This window comes from Passer domesticus, chromosome 6 (genome assembly GCF_036417665.1).
Source record: "Passer domesticus isolate bPasDom1 chromosome 6, bPasDom1.hap1, whole genome shotgun sequence".
Lineage (NCBI taxonomy): Eukaryota > Metazoa > Chordata > Aves > Passeriformes > Passeridae > Passer > Passer domesticus.
Window position 1 is genome coordinate 58,456,925 of NC_087479.1, and position 18,551 is coordinate 58,475,475.

Genomic DNA, 18,551 nt, shown 5'->3' on the forward strand with positions numbered 1-18,551 from the left:
AAAAACACCAATGTTAAAAATCAGATGTTAGGCTCTTGGTTGGCTGCTAAATGTATTTAGCCTTCCAACCTGTGACTGATGTATGGTCTAATTTCATTAGCACAGGTAATCCTGTGTCATGCATCTCTTGAATGTTCTTTGCAGCAGTTTTTTTTAGAGCACTTTGGGAACAAATTCATGATGAGCTTGGTGTAATAGTTGCACACAGGATAAAGAAAATAGCTTATAGGTTTGTTCTGGAAATGATGACTTGACAGTAGCCTCCAGCAGTGGAATTTAGCTATCAATAGTGTGTTAATCCAGTTAAGTAGAGAGCCTTTCATAGGGAAATAAGAGTCATGTGTTCTAGCTAAATAATTACCTTTAAAGTAATCATGCAACTTGTAAACATTGCCTCGATATTTTAGTGATGTCTTTTTTTGACACAGTTATGACACAGCAATAACTTCTTATTGAAGAAGTGGCACATGCAGTGGCTTTGGATGCTATTTATTTCAGAACATTCTTATCTAAAGCTGTGTTGATATGTGTAGGCACTGACTTCATCAGCTAGTTTTTCCCTGTTCCTGTTTACTGTTTAGAAAATACCAAATGTATGACAATTGTAATGAAGCTTGTGTTTATAAAACATTTCTAAATCATAGCAAGTTTGCATTGAGACACACTGATTATTTGGAGGAGTTTATGAAGCCTGGTTCACCTGGTTAGTAGGTGTTCCCAGGGGTCAGTTTTCACCCTAGAGATCCCCCTGGATCCTCTTTCCCCTCTGGGATTTGGGTGATGAAATCCCCTAGGAGGAAGAAGAGCCAGTTAAATGCACTATGAGCTCCTTCAGTTAACCCCTGGTGGAACTTTAATCTCTCAATTAATAGATTTTTAACATAGTTTTGTTTTCTGTGCTGAACAGCGAAACAAAAACCACTATGATTTCACTTGTCTCTCATTTCAGTGGGTATACTGGCACCAGTGGGGCATAAGAAATACACAACACAGTGAGGTATGTGCTTATTCTGTAGAACAAAGCCTATTTTTGATAGTCCTCTTCAATTTGGTGGGCTTGATTATTATTATTTTTTCTTTTTGTGCTGGTGAAACTATAATCACTGAAAATTGAACACCCTCTCCCCCTGACCTTGGCAGATAAAGTCTGATGGTGCTTGTTAGGTTGGTTGGTTGGTGTTCCTGGTAGTTCACCATGCTGCTTTGAGGTTGGAAAGGTAATGGAATCTAGTGAGTGGCAACTTGTCATCTGCATGCTGTCATCCACAGTTCATATGAATATAAAATGATATCAGGGATTTGCATTTGAGTCTATTTTTGTCACGTTTAAAATCATAAAATTGATTTAGAAACAGGTCTGGCATCTTTGAGAAACCTTCACGCCTACAGATTTATAAATCAGTCGACCTGTTTACATCAGGTTTAACTGCTGCAGCTCCATAAGTACGTTGTGTAGTTATGGTTTTAAATTGCAAAAATGATCACTTCTTCCTCTATGGAGCTGTAACCACCTTGGGGAAAGCACTTAGTAATCATAATGGACTTTATTGCTACATGATAGTTAATAAGCCTTGAGAGGAACGCTGTAGCATTCCACTGGCCATCCTTAGAGGACCTGAAAAGGTAGCAGAATGTAATGTTCTCTGTTTTGTAACAAGGCCATCTTACCTTTTATTTCCAGGGACGCTTGTTTGAGGTCACTAAGGTAAAGGCCTTTTTCCTTGCTACCTCACCAAAGCAGCTTTCTGTCTTTAGGTACTTACAGTACCCTACAAGGCTTGATAAGTCAGTGACATACTTTTTGTAGACTCCAGTGATTTTTATCTTCAGATGAAAATTTATTTCAAAAATGCGTCTTTGGGGATTTTTTTGGATGTCTGCTGGATTTTATGTCTTTCTTGGTTGGTTATTTCTGTTTATGTTTGTAAAAATCTGTAACCTTAAATCATAGTACAAGCTGATTTGCCCTAAGGCCATTTTCAGCGTCAGAGACAGAAAATAATAATAAGAATAAAGAATTTGTCTAGTTTTGAAATGACTAATGAAAATACCTGCATTTATCATTATGCTCTAATGGATTCTTCCTCATAAGGTTATGTTACCAGCCTCTAATTCTCTTCTGTTTTGATTTTGATGTAGATCTGATACTGTTCTTGTTTCCAGCTATTTATTCTCAAGAGACTATTTCTGTGGAAGGCTTCAAGTATTCCAGCATCTCAGCAATTGTCTGATAATGGATAATTTTGCTGCTCCTTTCCCAGCAGCATCATTAACGTATATGTTGTTTACAGAGCCATGACAAGGCTGGTTGACAGCACCTCTTCCTGGGTAATTGTAAACAAATTTGTAAGCCTGTCTTGGCTGTGGGATTACTGCCAAGGATTCATTTAGTATATTGGCCTGCTTGTGGTGATTTATGCTACCCTATTTGTGGATAACATAACTTCTTATTCTTGTATAGTCAATGCTGTTCACTGATGTTAATCTTAAAACTGCCATTTTGTGAGGAAGACATTCAGGAAAACTGCTAATGGGGAAAATGAAGTCCAACTGTGCTGCTGATAGTGATCCTGTCTGATTTCACCTATAAACTTTGGTCAGTGTCAGGCACCCAAAAGAACTGTAGCACTTTGAGAATATATTCTATATGATGAATGTAACTATAGCACCTAGAAGAAAACCACCAAGGTTCCCCCCATCAACTGAGGTGTGTGTGTGTAGGCAGCCAAGTAGGGCATTGCTGGGGGTGGCTGCTTTTGGGAGCTGTTTTGTTCTTTCAATAAGACTTCCCCCCCATTTTAGCATATGCAGGTTACACTTATTTTTGTAGCTTGACTTCTTCCTAAAAGTGAAAAGCACAAAGCAAAACTGCCAGAAAATGAAATGAGCTGAATTCAAAAAGAAATATTAACTCTGTTAGCAAAGACATAGTAAGACCAGTGCTAGGAGCTTACTAAAAAGCAGTGACATAATGCAGGGTTGGCCTTTGAAAGTTTGTCCTGTCAATTTGTGGTGTGAGAACATAACCTAAATATAGTTCCTGGCACTAAGAAAAAGTATCACTTTGATTTGAGGATTTGTTTTTCCCCCATGGAAAATTCATATATGCTGGAAACAAACCAATGTGGACTTCTACAGATAAAAGGAAATCACAGATACCTTTTTAGTAGAGATTTGTCAACTGGACTTCAGTTTTCATCTTTTCAAAGAACAGGAGTTCCTGATAAATACTGTGCAGTGTCTCATAATCCCATAGCCTTTAGGGCAGTGTTCAGGGTTTGGCCATCACATGCAAAATAATCCAACTTCACAATTATTTTATTTTTGCAATTTTTGTTAGTTGTTGATGCTTTGAATAAATCTTTAGTTGGTGTTGTCTTGTTTTTATATTTTGGTACAAGTCATTTGAAAGCTGAACCCAGAATATCTCCCTGGCCTAGTATGGTACTTAGATGGATTATGGGCTTTATGTAGTGTGTATTTCTGTTCTCTGTTGAGGACATATTTGAGATATTTGACATATTGATATTATATTAATGCATGTCTAATAGTTCAAATGAAAGACAGTCGTGTTCTTGAAATAACTATTGCTGTTATTTTTTGAAGTCCAGGAAATTTTGATTGCCCCTCACACTTATCCAGAAATAATATCCAGAAGAACTGTGTGGGGGCCTTGTGAAATTCTGTATAATTCTCTCTCTGCACTCTGAGAAGAGCAGGCAGTGAAGATAACTTCCCTTTCATTTTCCTCTTGGAGACAAAAAGTTCTTCAGCCCCAGCTCAGGGCACTGAGCAGTCTGTGTGTTTCAGCCCAGTTTGAGCAGTAGCTCTTGTGTAAATGAGGGGAAAGTGCCTTGTCTATTTGATCCTTGTTGCTTCTGTTATTATTGTCAACAAGTGTGCCTTTTCCTAACATGAGTGTCTGGCTATATTGGGAACAGAATGAAGTTTTTAGCCATAACTAATGAGCTACTTGCAATTATTAGTGTCCTGGACCAGACTCAAAGGGTTCACTCAGATAAAAGGCTCCCATTATTATCCATTTATTATCTAGATCTCAATTTTATATATTTTTTTTTTCTTTAAACTGCACTACTTGTTTTTAACTTCCATTTGCTCACAGCAACATTTTAACATTCAGCATGATTAAAAAGAATTCTCAGTATAATCTGGTTGCCCTGATTTCTTCCTCTAGTGTGGTAGTTGGGGGTCTGGGGTTTAGTATTAGATATCAGGCAAGAACTGCTTTAAAAATATCACATTTATGTAGTGAGAAGAAGAAATGGCAACAATCCCTACTCAATGTTTTAGATGCATTTTTGAATGTAAATTTACTTCGAAGACCTTTGCAAAGCAGGGCTTGCAGAAATGCTGGGGCTCTTTGCTGTGGTCGCATTCCTGTCGTAGCACATTGGCAGGTCTGATGTGACATCAATTCTGAGTGTAATAGATACATAGTTAAGCAGTTTATTTTAAGATCCAAAACTCTTCTAAGAATAGACAGGCTCTCCTTTCAACGGGAAAGGACAAATAAACCAAAATGGAATAATAGGGAAGGAAAAATAGGAAAAAAAGCAGAGAGAAAAAGCATTTAGGAGAACAATTAAAGAGGGTTTTATTGGGGTTCAAGGCTGGGGTGAAACATTTGGAGGCACCATTGCATCGGAATTCTTTCAGCAGGCTGGGGTGTAATGGGATGGGCTGGAAGGCTGAGGTCTTAACAGTCTAGCTACCAAAATAGACTTGTGTAGTTTTCCTATTAGCACTCCATAGGTTAAATTCATCAGGGAGGGGGAAGAAAAAAATAATAAAAAATAATAAAAAATGGATCTTCTAAAGTAATTTCTTAGCTCTGTCAGAACATTACCAGGTGGTTTTCTGTCGTGCCCCAAAGCTGAGGTGCTGCTGTGTTTCCCCATGGATGTGTCAGTGGGATTGCTAAGCCATGGGTGAGGATGAGACTTGTTCTGGTGGTGTCATATTTACACCACGGGTCTAATCATAGAAATTTGTATGGGAAAAACTCGCCAAGTCAGCCACTCAGTCCACTTGCCAGAGCATAAATAACTGCAGCAGAATTCAAATTAAAATTAAGGTTGCTAAGTGTTTGTGTGTGTTGGGTGTGTTTTTCTGCAGTGTTCTGTGGAAGTTACAGATTCCCACAGGACATTGAGTCAGACATGTATGGGTATTAATCCAACAGAACATTTAGTAACTAGAAATATTTAAAAATATTTTTATTCAGCAAAAGGTCTCTACTAATGTAACCTTGAGAAAGCAGATTTAATTTCATGTGTGTTAATTCATCTTGTCCCAGTTGTTGGTCTGTAGGTTTTCTGTAATAACTTTCTTTTTTCTTACTAGTCTTTCTAATTTTTTGTGTTTCATTTTGCAGCTGGCGTAGGTACTAAGTGTCTAGATAATATTTTATATAGGGGAGTATCCAAAGTGAAATGAATTCTGGTGTTCCATTTATGTAGTGAACAGGACATGAACCTCCAATATGAAGCTGTGGCATCAATACATGACATTTTACAAGACACTGCTGTTTAAATTGTATGTGCTTTGAATATTTGAATTCTAAGTGATTACGTTGCTGTTAATAGATAATTTCTTAAAAATACTAGATTCTCCTACAGGTCTGTTGCTTGTTTGTCTTTCAAAATTAAACAGCTTTAACAAGCCTACCATTTCTGTTTATCCTGATGTCATGTTGTCAGTGATGAATCTTGATTTGACAATGTTTTTATAATCTAGTGTCACTACATAAGTTATCTGTAATGAAAATAGAGATTTTTTTCTAAGATTACAATTTTTTTAAACTTCTTTTTCTGTTAATTTTTGGTGAGCTTTCTATAACTTAAACAATGTAATTTGAAGTCAAAATTTATCAGTCTGAGTTGCAAAATTTCACCAGAACATGATTTTGCATCACCCAGATGGGTACGTATCCCATAAAAAAAATCCTTTTCAAAATGGACAAAGATGTGGACGGATTTTCTTACTCTCTGCAGTATTTGTGGGGTGTGTTCATCTCCAGTGCAGAATTGCTGTGCAACAGCTTTATGCTGGAAAATTATTTGAAATATAATTCAGTGGTTTCATGGCTTATTGAGCTCTTGGGCCAAGCTTGTTGCCCTGTGTTGGAAAGCAAACTCTGTTTCAAGCTTTGCTGAAGAATTGAAGAAATTTTCCTTTATGTTTTTCAGGTTAGACTTATCTTTGGTATTGGGGATATTTTTGTGTGTGGATTTTTTTTTGTGTGTGTTTTGTTTTTTCTTTTTGTTTTTTTAAATAGCTGCTTAAAATAAAGTAATATGTTATGATGCACTTGATTTCTTGACGTGATAGCAACATCCTTGTGTTCTCTTTTTTTTTTTTTTTACATGAACTATGCCAGTAACATAGACCCTCATGCTAGTCAGTCATATTAGAAAATAATTCTTTTTTCCACTGCTGGGTTTTTTTGCAGCAGGATCTGTCTGCTTGCTTCTTTAGCACCACCATACCTTTGTACCCTGAGCCCAGTTTTAGGACTGTTGTCATCAAGGGCTAGAACGCAAAGAACCTTTGCAGAAAACTGATTTACAAGGCCTTGGCATTCTTGACAAGGATGCTAAAAGCAAATAATGCTGGGCTTTTTGCTCTTTTGTAGAAACTCTCTACCTGTTCCTTCAGCTGATGTGTTTGGGCTCTGTGTCTTGTATTCGCGGGGTGCCCCGGCCTTGGAAGGAATGATGAATCTGACTCCATGTTCTCAGAAGGCTAATTTATTATTTTATTGTCTATATTATACGAAAGAGTACTAAACTATATGAAACTGTACAAAAGAATAGAGAAAGGATACAAACAGAAGGCTAAAAGATACTAATGAAAAACTCATGATTCCTTCCAGAGTTTGACCGTGATTTGTCATTAACTCAAAACAATTCACAGCAGAAACCAATGAAACAATCACCTGTTGGTAAACAACATCCAAACCACATTCCAAAGCAGCAAAACACAGGAGAAGCGAATGAGATAATATTGTGTTCCTTTTTCTCTGAGGCTTCTCGGCTTCCCAGGAGAGAAATCCTGGCGAACGGATTTTTCCAGAAAATATGACGGTGACACATGTAGGCCCTGTCATTCCCACAGAATCAACAATAGCAAAGTAAAGCAGGGAGGGAATTAAGTTCTGACATGTCTGAGCTGTGAGGCCTTGAAGCATCCCACGCTGTGCTCTTCTCTTGTCCTCCTGCAGAGCTGGAAATGTGTGTTTGATCCTCTCCTTGGGTGGAGGTCAGCTCGTGGTGCCAGCAGCCCCACAGCCACTTGTGCTTGCCGTGAGGGCAGTCACTGTTCCAAACATGATCATTTCAAGTCTGGTTTTCTTCAGAAATAATCTGGACAATTCAGCAGCTCATCTCTGGGCTTTGTTTTGTACGAAAGCTCTGTATGAGATTTTGGATGTTCTCCTTTTCTGGGCAGAGGCAATGTCTGTGTGACCATCTCTTGCAGCCTTCGACCAGGGGAGGATAAAGCACTGCAGGGTGGTCCCACAGTTAGGAGTAAATCCTACAGGCACACAAAGGGTATTGTCCAAATTCAGTTATTGGTAAGTAACCTCATTTGACACTTAAAATATTGGCACTTTGCTATCCAAAAATGTAAATGTATTAAATAGCATTATTTATCAATAAAGCATCTGAAGAGTTTATATCTACACCATTTTGTTCATTCTTTTGCTGCATCAGTATCTACTTTGCTTAATTTTCATGTAATTCAAAAACTGCTTAACCTATCAAGCATATAAATAAATCACTCGGTAAGTCTTTTCAAGGAAAATCAAAATCATGAAAAGGCATAAACATCTGGTTTTAATAAAATCAACTCCTCCTTTCAGGAGAGATAGTGGGTAACTAGAAAAGAGTCTGCTGAAATCACTTGTTTTATTATTCTCATCTGAATAAATCAAAGAGGAATAGCTAAATTATTATCTTCAGTATTTTTGGTAAGTGGTTAGAGAAAGTATATTAGCTAAAAATTTGTGCTTGCTCTTTCAAATCAAAATTGTTTCTCAATATCAGGAAAAAGATCTAGGATAATTTGTGATTTTTTTATTATTTGAGGAAATTATCCGGGATTTAATTTTTTGTCTCATTTAATTTCTTGGTGAATTTTCTTTTCCCTGTTCAGTTATGAGCTAAAGAAAGTAAGTTCTAAAGAATTTTTTTGCAGCCATTACTTCTTTTTTCAAGTAGGCACATACATGGGCTGCTTTCTATATACGATTTTTAAATCCTTCTCTAGGGCAGATCAGGGTTCAAACTTAAACTGGCAGCTGCATGTCAGTCTTGTATTTTATATATATATATATATATATATATATATACACATATACATGTCACTGGGAGGCTCTGAGGGGAATGAGGTCTTTTCTAGCTGTTGAGCATGGCTGTTGAGCATGCACAGTCCTATGAAAATGTTTTATTAGGCAAAAGTGAGGTTTTGTCATTTCTGTAGAAAAATTCATCGTGTGGCCATAAGATTTTACAGGAGATAGAGAGACTGATTTCCCTCTGTCTTCACTACCACTTCCCATGCAGCAAACTCCTTCAGAGGAGGAATGAGACTAGGAATGAGGGGGTAACTTCCCATATCAGCTTGGACATAATTATTCTCACTGTATTTTAAGGTACATGCCTTGAATTGTGGAGAGTGGTGGAATTGAATCTTTCCTGCTACCTCAAAGACAAAGATATGCTTATCCAGCTTAGCCAATGTTTCCTGAGTCCATGTCTGAGCACTTACATTTTTGATTTCCAAGTCCTCTTACATTCTTAGAGTTTAAAAAAATACCTCCCCATCTCAGAGTCTGCTACTTAGGTATTTCCCAATGCCTAATCTTGGAAGAGTTATAGAAAACTACAAAAGCCAGGAGTGTGAATGTGAATCTATAATTCAGTTTTTGATTATTGATTTGCAGCACTGTTCCTTCCAAGGAATGGGGAGGAAGGTTTGTTGTCTGGCATGGTGTACCATACTTACATTTCTAAGATGAAATATATGTTAGCAAATGACACTGCTAATCTGCCTCTGACCTCTCAGTGCACTTAAAAGGAAGGGACAATAAATTCAACTGTAAAAGTGTTCATAGGAAGTGCAGTTGGGTGGTTTTTTTTTAATGTGTAACACAACTATTTTAAAGACACCTATAAATTTTGATATAATCCTTATTTTAATAAAATGACATTACAAGTAACATGAGGAAGATTGTAGTGACTAGAAGGTTGTACACCAGATTGTAGTTGGTGTCAAGGGATTTGCTTGGATAACTCGTATATTTGTGCAAGAACAGTGATTTTGATATGTAGGAAATGAGATACACAGACTGCTGATCTGAGAATATACATGTATCTGGTCTTTTGTTGCTGCAGAAAATTTACTGTAGCACAAGGTTGCACTTCAGTGTCTTCTGATGGAATTTTCTTACAGCTCTGCACAGTTGATGGCTGTTCTTGTTCTACATGGATTCAACCCTTACTTGTGGATATTTTGCTGTCTGTCCATTCTTAAATACTCCTAATATTTTTTATCTCAACAGTGACCTGTGATTCCAGGAGTAATTGCAATTCTGGCTTTAAAAATCCACTTTTATGTTTATATCAGCCTTTATCTCAAAGTGGGTGGGGGATTCCTTGGTCTTCTAGTGTGAGGCAGGACATTAGAAACACCTGTAGCTTCTCTTCCCTTATTTATTATATCATTTGAGTAATGTTACTGGTCATTCATTCTTCCCTGAAGTTTTATAGTTCTAACCAGGGTTTCTTCTTGTACCCAGATCTCTTCAAGTCTTTAATTTGTGTTGTTCTTTTCTGCGTCTTTTCTATTTGATGTATCCTTTTTCAGATGGGGGTGACCAAAACTGAACACAGAATTCAAAAGTGAACACACACTATTCAAGGTGAGGGAATATCACTAGTTTTATATAAGGCATAATATTTTTATATGTCTTTGTCCTTTAAAAGTAAATACTGATATCCTGGTTATTTTTGCTCCCAGTTGTAAAATATTTTTCTTAAGTAATCTGTAAAGTTGACTAGAGTTTTCATTGAAGAGTTGGTTAATTTATAACATAATTTCTTCTGGGTAATTAATTAATGAACATGGTACCTTAATTTTCACAATGGTTTACTGTACACCCTGTATGCTCTACTTCCTGTTATTGTGTTGATGTAATTGCATATTTGAAATTCCTTCTGAAGACCGTCATGAATCCACTATAGAGCCAACTGATCTTTATATCCTTCATAATTTCCAGGTTTTGTCATTCCATGGTTCCTTCCCATTTCATCCTTCAGATTACTGAGCTGTACTTGCCTGGGAGTTTTTTCTGGGTGCTGCCACCTTGATTTTGCTCCCTCCAGCCAAGAGTCTTCCCTGTGTTTTGCAGATCTTGAAGAAAGGTTTGCATTCCTTCATGTACATGGTAGAGACTGGCAGTTGAAGAGAGCGAATTGTAGATGAGAAAACTCATCGGGATGCCCATTGCCATTTCTCATTAACTTACTGCATCTGCTCCTTCTCCTAGGCCTCCTTTCTTTAGGAGAAGAATTGTGCATCTCACAGCCCATGTGTGGTTATTCCTTTCAGGAGGGATGTGCTTGCATTGTGCTCGTGAAGGCAGCAGGGGCAAAGACTGGTTTTACTCAGGCTGCTAACCTGGTTTGGCTTCAACTCTTGCAAATTGGATTCATTTACATGAGTGGTCCGTACCAGGGCTTTCAATAGGTCATTAATAAAAAGAAAAATTATAAACATCCCATCCTTCTGATTGCTTCCTTGCCATGAGTATTTCTTATCATGGTGCCATTGTGTTGTGTCCAGAGTAGATAATTATTAGGCATTGTCAGCACAGTGGTAAATAGAGGTAGTAAAGTTTGAGGGGAGGAAGGCTGTTTCTAAACTCCCCACTCTGGAGAGCAGCGGGTAAATAAACCAGTGCTGTGATCAACAGTTGATACGTTGACCCTCCCACGCTGCCAAGGAAATAGAAATAAAAATTGCTCAATCTTTAGTCTCACTTCCTTCATCTCTGAGGGGTATGTGCAGAGTGACTGTTATTGCACCTTCAGTGGGAACATACTTGAGAAATTATTCCTGCTTTCAACTGAATTTTTCATGAAAGTGCAGTTCTGGGGAGCTGCTGTTCTTATTGTCTTGTGCTGTTCTTCAGTTGTTACTTTGTACAACGACTGTTGGGTTTTAGCTTTTTCACATAACTTCTGTTCTAAATTGGATTTCTAACCAACCATTTCTAGGTGATGACCATCTGAAATGGTTTGACTTCTTACAGATTTTTTATGACTTATTTTTGTAGTATGGGTAATTCTTGCTTTTCATTCTTTGTTCCTCCAGTGGTAAGGAAGAAATTTTCTGTTACTATGCTGCAGTTTTGATTTTTTTTTTAGCAAGTTTTTGCTTGGGGTTTGTTGTCGTTGGTGGTTTTTTTTTTGTTTGTTTGGTTGGTTTTTTTAAAATATTCCATCAAGGAACTATCTCATTTTTCTTCAAATTTGTTCATTTTGTTTCTTTATTCCAAGCTGGCTAAAATGCTGAAGCTAAACTATTTTATGAAATATTCTGGTCTTTGAACGAGTTAATGGAACAAATTGTGTGATTTCTTCTCTCGTAAGCTTACAGAAAGTTATAGTGTTTATATATACACACACTATATATACTATATATATATAGTATATGTACACATCTAGTACATACATATAGTATATGTATTTATGGTCTGTGATGTAATTAATGGATGTGACTATCCAAACAAGCAGCTGAAACAGGTATTCATTTGTCTTGCATCTTTTTAGATCTTTCTAATTGTAAAGTCTAAGCTGTGCTATTTTATAATAATGTTTTTAATGAATGTTTAATTAACACTGATAAGAGAGAAATAGGTGCTTTCTCTCTTAAAATCTTGCTTTTAATTTAAGTACATTTAGGTAAGATTCAGTGTCTTTAAGAAGTTTAGAAAATTTGGGTGTTCTCCTTGTTATATCTTGGTATGGGATAACAGGTGCTGTTTGCTGAGATGTAGACTGGTGTCTTCTGGTGCACTGAACATCTGTGATCTGCAGTAAAAACCAAGCAGGGGTGTGTGTGTGTGGTGCTGTTTTGAGAGAGAGAAATACTAAATTACATTGTTTTTTGAGTAATCTGATGTTAAAGGGACTGTTGGGACATCTGCAGTTCCTGCCACTCTCATGTCTGTGCTTGTAGTTAGGAAAGGGAATATATTCCTTTTGAGGTGCATGGTGAAATATTCCTTATAGGGGAAAACAGCTGTGGGTCATCTTAAAAACAAAAATTGAAGAATAATTCTTTCCACTTTAACACTTTTTTCTTCAGCTCTCCATGCAGATTTTTAACAGGAACTTTAAAAGAAGGAGAAACAGAAGCAGGTGTTCTTAAGCATGACGTTAACAAACTTTTGTTGAACAAAAATATTTGAGCTGGTTAAGACCACTCCAAACATAATCAAGCTCAGTTACAGTTCTCCTGCAACTTAATTTGCTGTGAGGAAGTTGCTCCATTTAAGGATTAGTGTGGTAGGTGACATTGGCCCTGACAGAGCAGCAGCTCTTCATCTTCCTCTCTTCAGGCTGGCCTGAAAATGTTTTTTGTTCCCTGTACTGTGGAATGGTGCAGGTAGCTGTGCTGAAGAGCACGTTTATTTCCTCTTCTTTCTGGATGGCAGGTCTGGTGTTGGCAAGTGAGAGGCACTTCACCTCTCCTGAAATACCTCCCTTTTCCTTTGACTCACTTATTAGTGCTTTTCTTTGTGGAAAAACTGCCAGATTGCCGTATTTTGAAACACAGCCAGCATCCTCTCTCTCTCTTTTTTTTTTTTTTTTTTTTTTGGCATTGTATCTCCCCACATCCTTCTCTCCTTTGGGATCCTGTCTCTCCACAGGGACAGACAGACCGACGGACTGCGGCTATTTTTGCACGGTGCACATATTAACCATTGAGTAAACCTAAGAGGTTTTACAGAGCTTATTTTAGCAGAAGCATTTGTCAAAGCCCCTGTATCCATAGGCTGTGTGTACATTCATTAACTATTCAGGGCTGTAACATAATACAACAAAAGGAAGTGTATTTTAACAGAGATCTGTAACAACCATAGGCAGACTGGCACCCAGCCAGCGGGGAAAGGCAGACGCTTCTCGCTGCTATTTCTGTCTTGTGGCATCCAGAGATGTTGAATTGATTTCTTGGATAACGAAACTAGCTAAGACTTACTGCAGTGTCAGGGTCCTGCACTGCAAAAATACATATGTTTGATCCCCAGAAGTTTATTGTAGTCAGATCTTTGGAGGCAGTGGAAAACTGAGCCTCTCCAGTTTCACTGCCAGCGTGACAAGGTTTAGCCTTCATATAATCACATCCAAAATGGTGTGTGGCAAGGATAGGGAGAACTGAAGTGCTAGCATGAATGGAAAGTACATAATTATTTAACAGAATATCCTGTCCTATAGATTTTCTCATCTGAAAAGTGTTGGATTTTCCCTGTGGCAGAAGCCCAAATGGCTTGGGAGTCATTGGGAGTCATTTCCCTGGTGGTGAACATGCATCCTTGGAACCTGAAATATGTCTATGTACAGCTTCTACCAGCTACCCCTTGTGAAAAGGAATGGAGATGCTTCAGCTCTTGTTCTGCTCTACAGATGCAAGACAGCTTCTCTGTCCCACTGTAGCATAAAAATAGGAATTTGTTCCCAATCCAGCACATGTCAGTGATTTAAAGAATATTTTGATAAAGGGAAATGTCAGAGGAGAATGAGATACATAGGTATTTACTATGATCAGAGTCTGTTTTGTGTGGGGAATGTCGATGTCAGGATGTGCTGAAGCATAAGATTTGTGAGCTTTTCCCCAGGTGAGAAATCCCACATTTCCTGGTCAGTTGGATGCTCCTGTTCTGCCCAGCTGCACTGGGAATTACCCTCTTGGTTTTAACCACCTTCCTGCTGTTCTGTGACATGCTAAGCAAACAACAGATTGTCTGCTTTAAAAGTAGATCCCTTCATAGTGTGATGCTTTAAATACTATCTTACATCTCCAGGCGTCTTTCCATATTAGAATGCAAATACAAATTCATTCTTTTTCCTTTTAATAGCTTGAATGAGCTGGGAGGGAAGGTTTTAAATGGACAAATACAATGAAAATGGATATTTGTGAAATACTTGAGTTTCATTCCACGTGAACAGAGATGTTAAAAGCCCCTTTAGCAGCTGTGTCAATACCAATTTTTCTGGTTCTTGAGTGCAGACATAAATTCAGATAGTGTTGGTTAAATAATTCACATTTGTTTTAGGTGAAAAATAACACCTGCTCTGTTTAGCAAATGCAATGCTTTCATTTAAGTGATTTAAAAATTGATCACATTGAACTGATTTGAGTACATTAAGGGATTTGCAGTTACATAATTAAATTGATATTTTAAATAGCTTTAAGTGTGCTGTACAATTGAGAAGTGTGCAAGTGGATTTTCAGATAAAACTTCTAGCTGGCTATTTTTTTTGAGATAAAAGACTGTTGTGTTTGGAATATAGTTACAGACATATGACATTGAGTGGACAACTCATTTGAGATATCCTGGAGGAAAGGCAAAAGTTCTGAATCAGGGACATTCTGTTTTCCAGGAATATCAGTTATTTTCATGTGCATAGCAAACTGATACTTGTAGGAACAAAACATCTCAGAGCTGCAAAATATTAGCACAGATTACTTAGATAAATAAAAATGCAATTTCTGATGCTGTGATTTTATTGAAATAATTATCAAGAAACAGATTTTGTTTTTTTTTTTTAATTTTTTGTTTGTCATGTTGGATTGTTGAATGACCTTTCTTCCCCAAGGAAAACACTTCAGTAACCATGTTTGATTTGCAGAGCACCAGAGATCATACTGGGATTGCCGTTTTGTGAAGCCATAGACATGTGGTCGTTAGGGTGTGTGATTGCAGAGCTGTTTCTTGGATGGCCACTGTACCCAGGAGCACTGGAATATGACCAGGTAGTAGAATAAATTTCACTAGCATATGTGCACTTCTAAGAGTTTCAGATCATTAAATCCAGAGTTTTAAATGCTGATAATATCCCCTATTATGTAGCGTTTCTTCAAGTCTTTGCTTTTTTTTTTTCTTCAAGTTCAGTGCTTTTAATTTAGCCTTATTGATTGTCCTAGAAACATAAATCCTGATTCTGACCCAGACTGTGTGTTGTGCTGCTTTATTTGAATTAAGTTTCCATTTGTCCTCCCCCCTCCATCTTATAAAATAGATATTGTTATTAAAGCTGCTGTTTCTGATGGAAACCAAAGTTTGCAGCTACCATCACTGCATTATAATCTCTCTTTCATTTGCCATGAACAGGGTTGACTCTGGAATGTCTATTCAGATGTCAGGATTAATTGTGCTCTGAATACTTTCTGATACTTTCTGGAAATCCAACAAAGCTCAAGGATTTGAGAGCCTGTACTTCATGAGGAACAAGAATAAACTGTCACAATCATACTGTAGCAAGGCAGGGGTAAAGCTTGGAGCTCTTAAAGCTTTGGAGTTTTCAGTACTGACACCATCAGCACTAGTGAGCAAACTTAATAGAACCCCATGTCGTTTCTAATGAAAAATGTAGAACGTTTTTATTTTAAACACTTAGAAAATAATGTGGAATTTGGGAGGAATATAATCAGCATCCTGAGCATGCCCTCCCGGTTTTGAATTTTGCAAGTGAAGCAATCTCTTGAAAACCTCAGAAGGAGCAGCACTGGCTTCTTGCTAAGTTCTTACCTTTGATACAGCATTTAGTTGTGAGGATGCTGTTTAAGTTATTCAAGTCCTGCTCATGGAGTGGGCTTTTGGCTTCCTGCACTGACAGAGCAGAACTACTTTGCTGAAAATTTGTTTGTCAGAACCATTTTCTGGGGATATATTAATTTTGTGTTGATGTTGGTAATATTTCTGTTTCAGTTTCCTTCATTTACACAAAACGCAGTGTTTCACATGAGGAAGTGAGCTATGAATGAAATGTGGGTTGATGCTTTGATGCATTTACAAGACCTTTTTGCAGATTGTTGCTGTTAAAATAGAAAATAAAAGAGGAAACATCTAACAACCCATATAATTTGCTGTTCTTTTTAAGGATAAAGTGAAGGCATGGGTTTTTTGGAAAGAATCTATAACGCTCTGTCAAAAATTTCCAAAAACTCAGCAAACTTATCTAGCTCTTACATATTATTCAAGTTTGCTGGAAGCCTCATCTAGCAACTTGCCTGATCCTCATGTTGGAGAAGTTGTGGTGGAAGAAGGGCTGCAACCTCCTCTGCACCATCAGGAATTGCCTTGCTTTAACCAGGCTTGTAACTGTGCTCCAGCAGCTCTGCAAAACTTGCTTTGGAGAGATTGGATTCAGGGCTTTTCTCAGTATCCATGAGTACAGCAGGAGCAGGAGATGGCTTCCGAGGGAATTCCTGTCCTCCTGCTACGTGGTGTGTGTCACTGAGTAAACAAACAGGCTTTGTGCTGCATTTCCCCCTGTCCCCCTGTGTGTGGCAGCCAGCACACTGGCCCTTGAAAGGGAGCTCTTAGTTCTTACATTCATTTGTGGTTAGAAGCAGTAACAGCTGTATTTCTCAGTAGAAAACAGCCCTGTCTTCTGAGCTTTAATACTTATTAGAAACAGGCCCAGGCTTTTAACTGCTGAATTTTTCAACTGATGCACTGGCTTTTCCCCTCTACATTTTAAGACTCTTTGTTTTCTGAGGATATTATAAATGATCTAGAAACATTTCTGTTCAGTGTAGGATTCTCCAAGGTAGAGAATTATGGAGGACACTAAACCCCAGAAGTTGGCAGCATTGTGTTTAGTTCCTCCCCACTTGGGTTTGTCATTTTTCAGCAGAAGCCTCTCATGTTCCTTTTTCTCTCTACTGCCCATCAGTTTTTCTTCTCTCAGGTGCTCCCAGCTCTCAAGTCCTCTCTCTTTCATTGACTTTATCTTCTCATCTCTCAATTTCTGATTTGGTGTATTTGGCCACTCTCTCCTTTTGATTTTTCCCTTCCTTCTCTCTTATTCCCTGGCTGCTCCTCCTTTCCCAGGGGCTGGCTCACCCCAGCAGCCCCTCTGTGGTGTGGGACCCTGCCCTTCAGAAGTTCAGCCCTGGCTGCTGGAATCTGTACCCTCTCCATCCCGACCTGCAGCAAGCTTGCTTTTCAATTCTTGCCAAGTACAGTTCCAATTCCAGGGTGGTTTTTAATTTTGAAAGCAATACTGCCTCTGGGACAATCCCCCCCTTGCAGAGGGAGTTAACATTGCACGCACAGTAGTTAAAACCCATCATGTTTCAACAGATTTCTGTTGGAGCCTTGAAACTTAACTTGTCTAGGTAATCCATTGATCACCAACTATGATAGGTAATGCAAAATGCATAGTAAATCATCTAAAATAAATTAATTTTGAACATTTCAGAGCAAAGTTTCTTTCAGGCATAAAGCCAGTCCGTTCCCATCGCACTCAGTAGCAGATTTTCTTGGACAACAACACTATCTTTTGCTGCCTGGAGCTTGTACAGGCACTCCCTTTCCACATGGAATGTTTCCTTGAAATGCAGGTGTGTCAGATGGGTAAAAGACCTGATACACTGGAAACAGCAAATGGGAAGGATTTTTATCAAGTTATGTAATGAGAACATGCCCAAAAAAAAAATCATCCAAGTTCTGTAAGCAAACAAAGCACTCCTACAGATTTTCCTGTTTAGAATGTAAAAAATACATTTAGGATTTGAGTGGGTTGAAGGGGTAGTGACAGCCACTCTCCCCAGCTTCTCGTTGCTGTGAACCAACCTAAAAAGCTTGTTTATATAGGTCACTTGAGAGGTTTGTTTATGTGTGGCTTTCTCTGGAGATGGAGAGAGCACTGCCAAGTGCTCAGGGTTAGGCTTCTCCCCTGTAAGATGTAGCTGTGGATCTCTGAGCATGGTTCATTTTGTCATTTCTCAATTGAAATGACAAGTTTTTAACTGTGTGGGGATCACGTTTTGAAAGCAAGAGGTAAATTCTTTTCCCTGTTCTGTTTTTTCCTCAGATTCGTTACATTTCACAGACTCAAGGTTTGCCAGGAGAGCAGTTGTTAAGCATGGGAACGAAAACTGCGAGATTTTTCTGTAGAGAAACGGATGCACCATATTCTAGTTGGAGATTAAAGGTAAGCAGTAGAATGTAGTAGAAAACAGCACAATATTCTGTGAGCAGAGAAACGAGAGAAGCCAAGATTCACTACAAGACCATTATGTCCCTGGTGCATCTCCTGTGGTTTTTACCAGCTCCTGCTCTTTATCCTTTCCATTTTTTCTGTCCCCCAGGGTGCAGCTGCCAGGCTGTGCTGTGGCCAGTTCCTGGCTGCCAGGTGGGGAATTCAAATTAAGCCTTGTATCTCCAGAGGTGCTAAATGAATGTGTTTGTTTTGTTTTGTTCTCTTCTTTGCTCCATTACTGCTTTTGAC

At 38.2% G+C, this 18,551-nt stretch overlaps 1 protein-coding gene across 6 annotated transcripts in view; it reads left to right on the plus strand.

Annotated features, from left to right (window-relative positions):
* The window catches only part of HIPK3 (homeodomain interacting protein kinase 3), a 70,355-nt gene that overhangs the window by 33,752 nt on the left and 18,052 nt on the right, over window positions 1-18,551 (plus strand). For all 6 annotated transcript variants that reach the window (XM_064426088.1, XM_064426086.1, XM_064426090.1 and 3 more), the window contains exons 3-4: window positions 14,943-15,066; window positions 18,135-18,254. In XM_064426088.1, the coding sequence (XP_064282158.1) occupies window positions 14,943-15,066; window positions 18,135-18,254 (244 nt within the window). The remainder of the gene's footprint in view (window positions 1-14,942; window positions 15,067-18,134; window positions 18,255-18,551) is intronic.